The 13,038-nt window shown below is 49.9% G+C and overlaps 1 protein-coding gene across 1 annotated transcript in view; it reads right to left on the bottom strand.

The window, feature by feature from the left end:
- The window catches only part of COL13A1 (collagen type XIII alpha 1 chain), a 161,561-nt gene that overhangs the window by 128,945 nt on the left and 19,578 nt on the right, over positions 1-13,038 (bottom strand). Inside the window, exon 2 of the mRNA XM_033208972.1 lies at positions 11,973-12,042. Within this exon, the coding sequence (XP_033064863.1) occupies positions 11,973-12,042 (70 nt within the window). The remainder of the gene's footprint in view (positions 1-11,972; positions 12,043-13,038) is intronic.

The raw sequence follows: 13,038 nt of genomic DNA, 5'->3' as shown, positions 1-13,038 counted from the left end.
CCACCTGCTTCCTCTGCTGCTCTGTGTCTTCTCTTAGGGCGGGGTCCCCAAGCGCTGGGCCATAGATCAGGACTGGACTGTGACCTGTTAAGAACCGGGCCTTACAGCAGGAGATCAGCAGTGGCAATACATTCTCATGGGAGCACAAACCCTATTGCAGACTGTGCATGCGAGGGATCTAGGTTGCCTGTTCCTTGTGAGAATCGAACTAATGCCTGCTGATCTGAGGTCAATTTCATCCTGAAGTCATCTCCCCATCCCCGTACATGGAAAAACTGGCCCCTGGTGCCAAAAAGACAGGGGACTGCTGCCTTAGAGAGACCATTGTTGCCCATTCCCAGCTTCTCTCCTGCCCCTAATTCACCCTCTACACTGAGCTATACACAGCTGGATACATCACATCCCTCTGAGAAACCTTCCATGGTTTCCTGCTACCCACCAAACAGAAGGTGGCCTTCTATTGTGGAGGGCTGGTGTCCAACTCCCTCCACAGTCTGCCTCCCCAACCCCCAACTTTTCTTTCCAGCCATATCTCCTACTCCATCCCTCCACGTGAGCTTACTACAACTACTCCAGATGATTCCTCATTTCCCAGAGTGGGGTGTGGGGTGCGGAGGTGTGTGTGGAAAACACACAGTTGTTCAGGTCTCTATTCTTTATTGTGCTGTTTCATTGTTTTAAAATGTCCTTATGTACATTCTCATTTACTGAAATCTTACTTGCCATTCAGGGATTCCTTCAAATGCCACTTCTTCCCTGCAGCCTTTTCTGATTCCTCCCTTCAGGAGTAGTCACTTCTTGTCTTGCATTTTCCAAATGAGATGCCTATGCTTCTGTTTAGCACTTGCCCAGCCCTGGACTGAGGAACTGTGCCTGATCATCTTGCAACCCACGGCACTGAACACAGGGCCTGGAGTAGTCATCTACCCACAGGTGGAGCCGGGCTGCTTGTTGATGTAGCCCATGTTTATCCTGGAGCCCTAAAGAGCACATAGCCAGTCCAGAAGTCTGGTTGCTGATTCCTGGCCTGGGCTGAGGTGAGGAGCAGGGACGTGGGGGTGCACAATCCAGTTATTGTAACTTCCAGTTACTGTAACTGCCTAGAAGGGCAGTCCTTCTTCACTTAACTCCTCTGGCCGCAGTTTCCACCCTCACAGGGCAGGTGCTAAGGGAAAGGCTTCTGATGGGTGAGGATGTGATACAAACACGTGGAATCATCGCAGGAGTGAATGACACCCCCGGGAGCTGGAACGGGATGGTGTCTTTCTTCCCCAGGTCTCCTCTGCTGGCCTCTCTGAGACAGGCAGCCTGACAGACAGGGAGAGGTGACCAGGCAGTGCGTGCTGTGGTCTACCTTCGAGGCACTTGCCGCTGCCCCATGTTCTCCTATTGACTCTCCCTGGAGAGTTCCTTGGACAATGGAGTTCCTGCAAAATCCAGAATCACTTCCACCCCAACTACAGCTGCTACAAATGTAGCCCATTCCCTCTCACGATGCGGAGAGAGGATGCCCAACTCTGTCTGGAGAGGGAGCACAAACACAGCCTTTAAGGCATGTTCTGCTCTCCAGAAGCTCCTGCTCCACATGGTGGTTGGATGGAGTGGGGCGAAGGAGGGCGACTCCTTCTTCATAAACTGGGGGTTCCAAGGCCCTCCAACACTAAGTATCACCAGCAAGTTCCATTGTCCTCTCCAAAGAATCAACGGTCACCTGCACTTGTAATTCGCCCTTCCCTTGCACTGTCCACAGCCCTTTGTTTATATCCCGCAGCACTCAACAAGGTCTACCTTCCACAAAATAACTGGATTTGTTTACCAGTCCAACTCCCCTCCCATAATATCCTCCATCTGGAGTCAGACACACTACCATTGTGCCACAAGGTCGGCCAAATATCCTCTATTTGTATCTCCATGGTTGACAAAGAACTTTCACAATAACCCTGTAAGATCCTTATTTACATGTAAGAGTTGAACAAGTGAAAGCTCCAAGAGGGTAGGTGGCTTTTGCAGTGTTGGAGAGCTAGACAGAGCTGGGATTCCAACTAAGGCCTCTAACCTTGCGACAAATCCCACATCACATCCTTAAGGGCAGGTATACCTTTCACCCATCTCTTGCCGTGCCTCAGCGCAGTGTCTCATAAATAGGACATCCAGCATTTTTCGTAGTGTTGGAAGGGCCTAGCCTTCCACAGGGCAGACAGGGAAGTAGGAGTAAGCCAACGCTTTGAGCAGCCATGCCACATTACCTCCTTGCATTCAGTGGCAAGCGTGGCATTGCCTTCGGGACCTCACGTGACTGAATGCAACTGGGCAAAGGCTATGATCTCTCCTTACAGCTCCATGTCACCCAAAGCCCTTTTCCACTCATGTCGTCATCACCATCATCATGGCAACTAGCAATCATTTCCAGCCAAGTGTGTGTCGGGCCCCACATTGAGCCCATCAGCCCAATAAGGTAGGTGCTGTCATTCCCATTTTACATGAGGTCAAAAGAGTAACCCATCCACAGTACCATGACTAATAAGGAGTGGAACTGGGACTACTGGGATTTACTTGGAGTTCAGAGCCCACACCTGTAACTGGCGGGTTAGCCTGCCTCTCCCAGGGCAGTGGGTATTGCAACTCCTGAAGCCAGTCCATTGTTCCTTCCTGCAGACAGCACAGCTCGTGCCCAGGACAATCTTCCTGTCCAATGAGCGGGTCAGAGGCATAAAAGCAAATCCTTCACCATCCCTGAAAAATTTCATACATAACTTATCTCCCTACCACCTCCAGTCTATCAGGCAAGCACCAACATCTTCATTTTACTGGGGTGAGGACTGATGCTCAGAAACTTAAGGAGCTTGCAGGGCTGTAAGCCTGGCTGCTGCTCTCTCACCAGGGGACCAAATAGCCACCCCATGGTGAGTTAGTTTTCTAGCTCTAGGAACTGAGAAAAAGGGCCCCCAGCTGTATCTGGGAGATTCAAGGGAGACATCTCAGAGGAACTGACACTGACCACAGGCAGAGGAAGAACAAGGGTGTTTCAGAGCACCACAGAGGGGGTCAGGTGTTGGAATCCAGCTGAGCAGGGCTTGACCCCCTGGATCTGGGTCCTGGCAGGGTTGGAACCATTGCTGCCAACCCACAGGTGGCCAAGGGCTCACACACATGGGATTTAGGCAGCAAAGCAATGATACATCCTTGCTGGTGAAGACTGCCAATTAGGTACAGAGGCAGGCATGAAGGATTCCTTCAACATCCCCTAATTCAACAATATCCGTTCATTAACTCTACGATTTAAAGATGTTTTATCTTGAAATATTTCAGACATTGAGGGAGGTTTAAAAGCAATATAATGTATTATTTGGCAATAAAAAGGAATGAAGTACTGATACATGCTACAACATGGATAAACCTTGAAAACATTATGCAAAATCCATAAAGATGGAGAGTAGATTAACGCTTGCATGGGGCTGGGGGTGGGAGGGCGGGCGAAAATGAAGGATGGCTGCTAAAAGGAATGGGGTTTCTTTTTTTGGGACGATAAAATGTCCTAGAACTGATTGTGGCGATGGTTGCACAACTCTGTGAATGTACGAAAAACCTTCACAATGTACACTTTAAATCGACCAATTGTATATGTGAATTACATCTCAATAAAGTTATTACAAAAAATGTATACTGAACCTTGTGTACCCACCACCCAGCCTAATAGCTACCCATGTAGCTGAACCTCCCTAAGCCCCCCAGTCTCTACCCAATCCCTCCTCCCTGCTGAATTTGATGTTTACCATTTCCATGCATTTCTTTACATGTTTACTATGTGCACTATATATGCATGTAGTGATTGAAGATTGTATTGTGTTGTCTTTATGTTTTTAACTTTAGATAAATGACTTATATTGTAAATATTCTCTTGTCATTTGCTTTTTTTCCCTCCAGAGGAAAAGATCCAGCCATGGAATTGCTGGATCTCAAGGTCTCGTGTATCCTGTTTACTGTGTGTGAATTTTCACTGATGAAAGTACTGCAATGTAATACTACACAACATATCTCTGCACACTCCTGCTGACAAATATTTAGGCTTTTCTTCTCTTTTCCTTTTTTCTTACTACAAATAGTGTTGCAGCGAGCATCTCTTCTTCTTTTATGCACAGATGAGCGTGTCTCTCAGAAGTGCCTAGGAAGGGAGCTGCTTTATTGGACGCGAATCTTTACCAGATACTGCCAAATGATTTTTCAGTCATTCACCTTTTCATGTCAGCGAGGAAACCAAAGCCCAGAAGAGGAGAGCAATCTGCTCAGAGTCCCTCAAGGTCTGGGACTGATTCCCAGTCCAGGGCTCTTCTGGCCTTTCCGGAACCCTCCATTTCCTTGTTTTTACTTCCCTACAAATGTCAGCCGGCCACCCCGGCGTTATCAGAGCGGATCTAGGAGAAACACATTATCAGCAGCGTCCAGGAGGGCCAGGGATCTGGAAGTGCTTTTGGGAGGAAATGGGGAAGAAATGAACTTTGGAGAATTCCCCAGGCATTTCTGAAACGCAGAGCCAGAGGGCCTTGAGAGAAAAGGCTCTTCCAGGGGCAGATGGTGGAGCGTGTTAGCAGCCGCGCAGCACCTGGCCTCCCAGCAGCTGTGGTCATTTTGGCCTCACCCATGCCAGTTACCTGACCCTCTACCCCATGAGGGGCATAGAGAGCTATGGCTGTGGAGGGTGGGGGGTGCTCCTTAAACCCAGGGCTCTCTCCAAGGAGACAGCCAACCTTCCTTGTGGAGCAGGCCAGTTGCCTGAAACAGGGGCTACAACGGCGAAGGAAGGGCCTTCATTTGGAGCCAAGAGTCTAAGCTTTATGGATTAGCTGATTTCTAAAGCATAACGTTCTGTCTGGCTTGGCCAGGGCTCCTTTCAGCCATAGTCTGTCACTCCAAATGTGGTCAGACAACCAGCAGCACCAGTGCTGCCAGGGGGCCTGCTGGGAATGCAGAAGGGATCATGGTGAGGGGGGTCAGGGTGGGTAATAAGCTGTGTTAGGGATTTATGGCTTTATCCTAAGAGTGATGGCAAGTATTGAAGTGCTTTGGTTAACTGGAGTTATGTATCAATGTTAAAAATACCATTCTGGCTTCTGTGTAAAGAAGCATTTGGAGGAGGTCAGTTGGGGGCCAGAGCGACGAATAAGGTGAGAGGTGGCAGCAGCCTGAACAAGGGTGATGACGGTGGAGACGGAGGAAATTGACAGAGTGGGATGAGTGAGACTTGGTGATTGACAGGGTGTGAAGGAAACGGTGGTGTTCAGCCTGATGCCCAGGTCATGGCTTAGATGCCGGGAGAGGTCGGGAATGTTGGAAAGGGCCAGGTGGGGGGAAAGTGCTGGCTTTCATTGTGGGCCCTTTGAGGATCCAGGAAGAGATGCAAGGAAGCTGCCCAGTGTGATTTGTAGGTGGGAAGACTCTCCCTGGCTGGAAACCCACAAAAGCTACTCTCACTGTGTAAGAGACTCATATTGCAGGCTGCTCTCCAGCACCTACACCGTCTAAAGCAAATGGTTAATGCTAGCAGCCAGGGAGAAACCTCTGCAGGTGTATACATCTTGGTCTGTTTGCACTTCTCATTTTAGGACAAATTACTTGTCCCAGTAGGTGGTTTTGCCTGGATTGTACGTCGAGCGTACACCAGGCATTATGTTAACATGCTCATCAAATAGCAGAACTCGTGGCCAAGGCCAAGTGGGGAGGAGAGGATGGAAGGAGCTGCAGGGATGATGTAGCTTACATGGAGGAGTCAAGAGTTCACCAGGTAGAAACTGAGAACAAAGATACCAGAATAGCATGAGTTGATGTGTGCAAGTGGGACACTGTAGGGTCCGGCAGGGGAGCAGCCCAGTTTTACTGAAAGAAAAGGAGGACAGCAGAAGACTGGTTAGAGATCAGGCTAGAGAGCCAAAGTGGGCTTATCTTTGGGATGGAGGGTATGAGCACTGGGGAGCCATGGATGGTTTTTGAGCAAAGGAGTGGAGTTGACAGAACCTGGCTGATGGAGTGCAGTGGATGAAGGTAAAGGGGGCACTGATGTTGCTATTGTGGGTTTGCACCTGGGTGTCTGGGAGGCCAGATGGGACATGCGGTGGGGCTGCAAAATCAGGAGGAAGAGATGGGGGTGGGGAGGACTGAGGCTAACATCGCAGGGGAAAGCACACCCCTCTGGCTGCAGCAGAACAAGGGGGAGTCTGAATATTGACGATAACAGCAATCAAACAGTAGGGGCTCTTAGGAGGCTAGCCCCAGGGGATCTGCTTTAAGAAATAGCAAGAATGACCCCAAAGTAGTCCATCAATTATTTGCATGTCAAGTAGGATTTTAGAGCTACCTGAAACAGTATATCTTTAGTTTAAATATTCTCCCTAAAATAACCATCAACTCTTGAATCTTTTCTTCATTGATGGAAACAAAGGACACTTTGGTCTGCAGATCCCTGAGATCTGAAATAAGCCAAGTCTGAAATAAGAAGGACGACCAAGAAGGGGCTATGGGTCTGCTCTGCGGCAGCACAGGGGAGGTAAGAGGAGCCTGGTTTGTGACCAAAGCTCTGGCTACAGGTTCTGCCCATGTAAATGTCATGAGGCTGTTGGGGGCAAAGTCTGGTGCCAGGGAAAATAGGGCAAGGCTAGCCGGAGAGTAGGGTTCAGGATGTGTGGGCATCAGCTCTCACCAGCTATGGAAAAACAACCGAGGCTGGAGAGGCCATTACAGCCTGAATGTGAAGAGCAGCTCGTGAGAAAATAAAGTCCTATGCATAGCATTGCAGACTTTCCTTGCTGGAAGGGGCTGCTCTCCCCTCCAGGCCAGCCTCCACATCATTGCTAGTTATTGTTCTAGAATACAAATTGGATCAGGTGACATCCCTGCTTCCCAAACCTTCTCTGATGCCACATCATCCACATCATCTCCTGTGAAGACAGCACAGCCAGGGCAGAGGCACTGCTCCCCACCACTCTGGCATACAGAGCAGACATCAATAAGCGATTACCACATTTTCTGCTGAACCTGGATACAGCCTGAGAAGTTGACTCAGCACAGCCCCCCAATCAATCAGGCAGTCATTACCAATCAATCACCCTCTGGATAAAAGCATTTGCCTCCTACTGGACAGAGGGAACTGGGCAGCCTCAGCCTGGCCCTTTGCAGTCTTGACATCTCCTCCCACCCTCATTTCTCCTTACTGCTCTGTGCTCCAGATTTCTTCAACTGCCTGTCATCCCCAAACTTACCGCCTTTTTCTCGCTCCTCAGAGTTTTTGTCCATGACAATCCCTCAGCCAGTCTGGAATGTCCTCTGCGCAGTATGCTAGTTGTTCTTCGATATCTGTTCTCCCACCCACCATCATAATAAAGTTCTATCTGGGCATATTGCCACCCACAAAAAATATTGCCTGGTCTCCCTTGAACCCAGGGGTAACCACATGACTAAGCTCTGGCCAATGGGATGGAAGCAGAAGTGATCTGTGTCTCTTTTTTCAAGTTTGGCTCTTGAGGGTTTGAGCACATACTCCACTTGTCCCCTTTCCCTTTCGTGCTGGTCATGGGGTGGCGAGAACCGAAGCATCTGCCAGAGGAGGATGCCACAAGATCAACACAGCAGAGCCAGCTCTCAGCCCTGGCCTGCTAGGGAAGGAAGACCTCCACTTCCGCCTTGTCGAAGTCCTTGTATTTGGGGGTCTCTTGTTATGATGTCTATGCAGACGCCATAGGGAGTCTATGATGCCCTAACGATATGCCTTCCCACTTGCTTATTTGATCCTTATGAACAACCTCCAAGGCCACCCCTCAGTGAAGTTTTCCCAGAGCCCCCAGCTCCTTTGGCTCCTGGGCACTTCATGCACCCCTCACCAGCACACTGACCTGGAAGGCAGCTGTGGCCTCTCCTATTAGGCTGGCTGAAGGCGACTTCTCTGCTTTCATCCATCCTCTCTGCAGTGCTGGTCATGGTGCTAGTGCACAAGCCTGACCACGTCACCCCCACGCCACCACTGCTGCAGTCCAAGCCCTTTGGCCTGGCATTCAGGGTATGACTCTGGCCTAGCCTTTCCCTTGGAGATGAGGCTCAGACAGCGAAGTGATTTCCTTTAGCAGCTGAGCCAGCCATTCTTCCCTCTGGGTGCAAAAACCTGTCATCCTTCACACTGCCTGCCCCACCCTGGACTTGACATAGGCCAGCCCCACCCAGCCCCAGCGCGGCGGGCCTGAAGTAGCTGCTTCCTTGCTGGCTAGACCTATAATGTCCTGCTCCTCGTTTGTTAATAAGAAAAGGGACAGAGAATGGGAAAGTTTCCTTGGTCTTTGTATTTTTCTCAAGTGGCCTAGGAAGTCTCACGGTATGTATATCTATTCCCAAGACCCTTCTTCTGTCCCACCAGGTCATATGCTTTGCAAATGGCCCACACCTATTCCTCTGAACTTCTAGCAGCCATGACCCTCCTAACTGAGGGTTGACCTTTGGCATCCCTCTCAGGCCTGCAAGCCCATCACTCCCTTGGCAAACAGCGCATGCAGCCCAGAAGCAGGATGCAGCCAGATCTTAGCCAGTAGATGGTTATTTTGGGACAGGGAGGATCCCAGGAGGATGCTGGCAAGGTCAGATAGAAAGGGAAAGAGGCAGGTTTTCTGCCCATGATTATGTGTCCCAGGCCTTCTGGGTGCCGCCCAGGGGCCCAAGGCTGCCACAAGGAAGAACACACCCACCGCAGGACTCTGGCTTGGCCTAGCTGGCCACAGAGGGCAGGCACCGGTTTGAGGACCCAGGCTTCCATCTCAGCAACCACAGTGGCCAGGAAGAGTGTGTTTGTTTTGTCCCAATAGCAGTGAATTCAGCATCAGGCAAGATTTGGGGTGGGGTGGGGGATAAGGTGTCTGAAACCAATCTGATGGCAGAGGGAGAACACCAGGAAGCGGCCAGTCAACAGCAATGACTACTGATGCTCATTTATTGAACATTCACAGAGCATCTACTATGTAAGGGGTACAGTATTAGGTGCTGGCAAAACACAAGTGAATCAAGCTTTGAATTTGTATGTGGCACCTGACAATTGTATGAGTCCTTCTGCAAGGATCAGGAGCCTTAAAGTGGTTTATAAACTCCGACCATCAGGAAATAATCAGAAATGCATGATGTAAGGGCAAGAACGACAGTGATGTTCTCTTTGCAAATTTGAGGATGTTCAAACATTCCGGAGTGTCAGAACTGATGAACTCCCTTCTACCTATTTTTAGTATTTTGAGGAGGGTTACCGATGCACATGAAGTGCTCAGTCCTGTGCCTGGCACATAGTAGGTGCTCAAGTGGGACACAGCGGCAGTAAGTGCTGTTATTTATAATAGGTTGGGTTTAGTGTTGAGAAGGTTACCATACCAAGGCATGAGAAGCCTCAGGTCAGAGAGAGGCAGGGCAGGGGACCCAGCAGGACCCAGCCCATCCTGGGAGATTTCGCTGTGATTCCATGACGTGAGATGCTTCCGTGTGGCCATTCCAGTCCTTCCCTTCCTCAGTTACAAAAGGCTGGAAGAGCATCTTAGTTCCCTCTGATTTTGCCTGAGTTTGGGGCCTTCTCTTTCAATTCTTCGGGTGTTGCCCACTGGCTCTGATGTATGCTTTGGGTCAAACTGCCTTCTGAGAAATTATCAACGTGCAGAGGTATCCCTCCCAGGAGCCCCTGCTCACTCTCCCTCCATACCTGGCCAACTCAGTCCCTGCTGAGGACCAGTGTCAAGCCCTTTCTTCTCCCCATGGCGTTTCCTCCTCCCCCAACCCTCTGAGCTGCTTCATGGTATTCTCCTCACTTCCCAGGACCCATGGGTTCCGCACAGACTCCCAGCAGGAAGGGAGAAGAGAAGCGCTCTTCCAAGACCTTCCCCCTCCTGCCACATTCCTCCTCAGCTCCCAGCCTCCCAGGACTACCTGAGCCCGACTTTCTGAAGCACAATATTGAAACCTATTGAGAGCCACCCACTCTGATGATGGACAGGACACTTGAAGGTCACCAGATAACTGATGTGCTTTCCCCAGTGAGGCAGGGAAGGGAGAAAGGCAAGCCTCTGCCTAGTCACAAATGTGCCCCCAACACTAGGACATGGCATTTGATAAGGATTTCTCTGCATCTTTGAAGTGTGAGAGGCAGTTGAGAAAATAACAATAATCGTGCTTACTAGGAATCAGAGAAGATGCTAAGCAGTTTCCAGGATTATCCCGAAGAATCTCTACCTTGCCGGTGTCCATTGTTCCTGTTTTCAGACAAGGCAACTGAGACACAAGGAGGTTAAATAACTCTCTGAAGGTTATAAGGTTGGTCCATGTTGGAAATGGAATTCAAACCTACATCTTCTGTGGCTCCAAATACCCTGCCCTTAACCAGCATTCTGTATGCTGAGCAAAAATCGGTTGTCATTGCCCAAGAGTTATAAGAGCAACAGACACGATCCTTGGAAACATGGGCTGCCCCACAGCCCTGATGCAAATGGTCTCTCTGCCCAGGCACCATCACCCAACCCTCACCTCCACCCCATCTCATTAATCTTGGCATTCCTCTCCGGAAAACTTTCCCAGACCCCCGGGTCCAATCTTCAGGGCCCAGAGGGAGGGAGGCAGCTTCCCAGGGCTTCTGGACACCCTTTTAATTAACCCAGACGACCCTCTTCTCACCGGGTCCAGCTGAATCTTTTCACAGTCTCCTTGTCTCCCAGGGCAGCATCCTGTAACTGTGACTCCCACCACAGCCCATTCACTCTCCAGCAAATGTGGTCCCTCGTTTCCCATATACTTAACATCTGTCGGCCTCTCTTCCCTGGCTTGGGGACCTTGATGAGGGTTACTTGAGCCCCTCGGCTTCTGGGGCCAGAGGAAGGCCTGCCAGAGAGCCCAGTGAGCACCCTGCAAATGCCACCTGCCACCATGGGTATCCAGGAGGCCACACGCTGAGCTGGGAGAGGCCGGTAGCAGACCAAAACTCTCTGCCATTACTTAAATGTGATACCTTGTCTTCCCCAACTCTTCTTTAGGCCTTCCTTCCCCACCCCCAAAGAGGTACAGCCCATTCTAGTTCCTCAAGGAAACAGTCAAACTTCCTCATCTGTCATTCTCATGGCTTAACAATAACAGGCACCCAGAAAAGTAACAGGCACCTAGAAAAGTTCTCATACGATGTAACTTATCATTTGCATTCACGGTGGACAATGCACTTGAACCCAACACACTGCATGGTGCCCAGCAGGTCCTTAGTACATAGCTGTTACACAGATGAATAGACACAGTTGAGGAGCAGGCCCAAGGATACAGAGGAAAGCGCTAGAATAGGCAGGTCAGGGGTCTGTCCACACAGAGCTAGTAAGTGGCAAAAGCAGATTTTTGTTCTAGATTAGACCAGTTCACTGTATTACACAGCCTTGCCTTGCAACCTTTGGCTTGTGCCTTCATTCCTTGCATGTAAGCACGTGTGTGTTGCATGTAGCCTAAAGGCCATATAGTGAACACGCATTGCTCTAATCCAGCTAGCTATAGAAAATAAGATCTTACAATTATGGGGTCATTCATTCAGGTAACAAACATTTTTGTATACTTGGGAAGCTGGGGACACAATGATGAATACAGCAAGCAAGGTGCCTCCCCTTGGGGGGCTGATGGTCCCTTTGACGTGCATAGCACTTCATAACTTTCAAAACAGCCATGCCCATCATCTTATCTGACTTCCCCACAACCTGGTTCAAAGAGTATCAGGCCCATAAAAGACTCTATGAACAAATGAATGGTGGGTGGACTGATGGATGTGGGGCAGGCAGGCCAATCAGTGAGTAGATGGAAGGCAGCCACAGATATTGTCACTCCTGTCTTTCAAATGAAAAGTGATGGCCTGAGTGAGGTGTGGCTAGAGCATGGCCACCAGGAAGAACCTCTGGTCTCAGTCCTAGGAACACCCACTGTCACCTGTTTGCAGGGCTGCTTACCTGGCGGGCAGTTACATCCTGGAGATGTCTTTGGGGCCTCCCGGCGCCTCCTTGAGTGGAGCTTCCATTTCTGTAAAAGGAGACAGACAAGAGGAGTCACCAGGAGCTCGTAGACACCAAGCCCTGGAAAGCGGCTGTGGGCTGACAAGGAGGGCAGGAAGTGGGGAAGGGGTCACATAGGGGGAGCTGGCAGAACTCTTCCTGGATCAAAGACAGGCAGTTAATGGCCTTCCACTGGCCACCAGGCATCTGGGTAATAAGAAGGAGACAAGAAAGCCCATCCTGGTAATCACAATGTCTGATGTCTTTGAAGCACTCTTAAAGAAATTAACCCCGAACACAGGACCCTATAAACCAGTTGCATCTTCCTGCACCTCACGCTCATGTGTACAATGACATGCTTTTCTCAGCTCTCTGCTAATAGTTTCCTGCCTTGGACTGGGCTCCTGATGGACCCCTGGGCAGGGACAGTGCCTTCTGTTCTTCTGGTGTCCCTTACAAAGCTAACATTTGCAGGCTGGGCAGGGGTACAGGAGTAGTGGGATGGCAAGGCTCTCTGCACCCCTCCACCAAATATCTTCCTCACTTCCCTTCAAATTACTGAGCCAACCTGGAAGGCTCCAAAGAGGTGGGAGCATCAAAGAGGTAGAATATCCCAACTCTCAAGGAGTTGCCATGTTCATGGTGGCAAATGGAGAGGAGCACGCGTAATGACCATGCATGCAGGATGCCCCTGTGTGTCAACTCTGCAGTCTTATGCTGCACAGGGCAATGTAACAAGGGTCTCGTAAGGACTGTTACTTGATCCTTGCAACAAAGTTGGCCAGACTAGCAGTTAACAGGGACACCTCTAGAGCCAGGCTGACTGGACTAACCACAGTTCTCAGACTCTGGGCTAATAAGAGTCCTCACTTCATTGGATTACTGTAAAGTTAGAAAGATTAATGCATAGAAAGAATGGCACCTGATACCCAGGAAGTTCTCAATGAATGTTAGCTATTACCATATTCATTTCACAGGTGAGGGACTTGAAGCACAGAAAGGAGACTGCACCTGGCCAAGCTCA

Source organism: Trachypithecus francoisi, unplaced genomic scaffold, assembly GCF_009764315.1.
Source record: "Trachypithecus francoisi isolate TF-2019V2 unplaced genomic scaffold, Tfra_2.0 Lachesis_group9, whole genome shotgun sequence".
In the NCBI taxonomy this organism is placed as follows: Eukaryota; Metazoa; Chordata; class Mammalia; order Primates; family Cercopithecidae; genus Trachypithecus; species Trachypithecus francoisi.
This window is presented reverse-complemented; position numbering and strand designations above follow the sequence as displayed.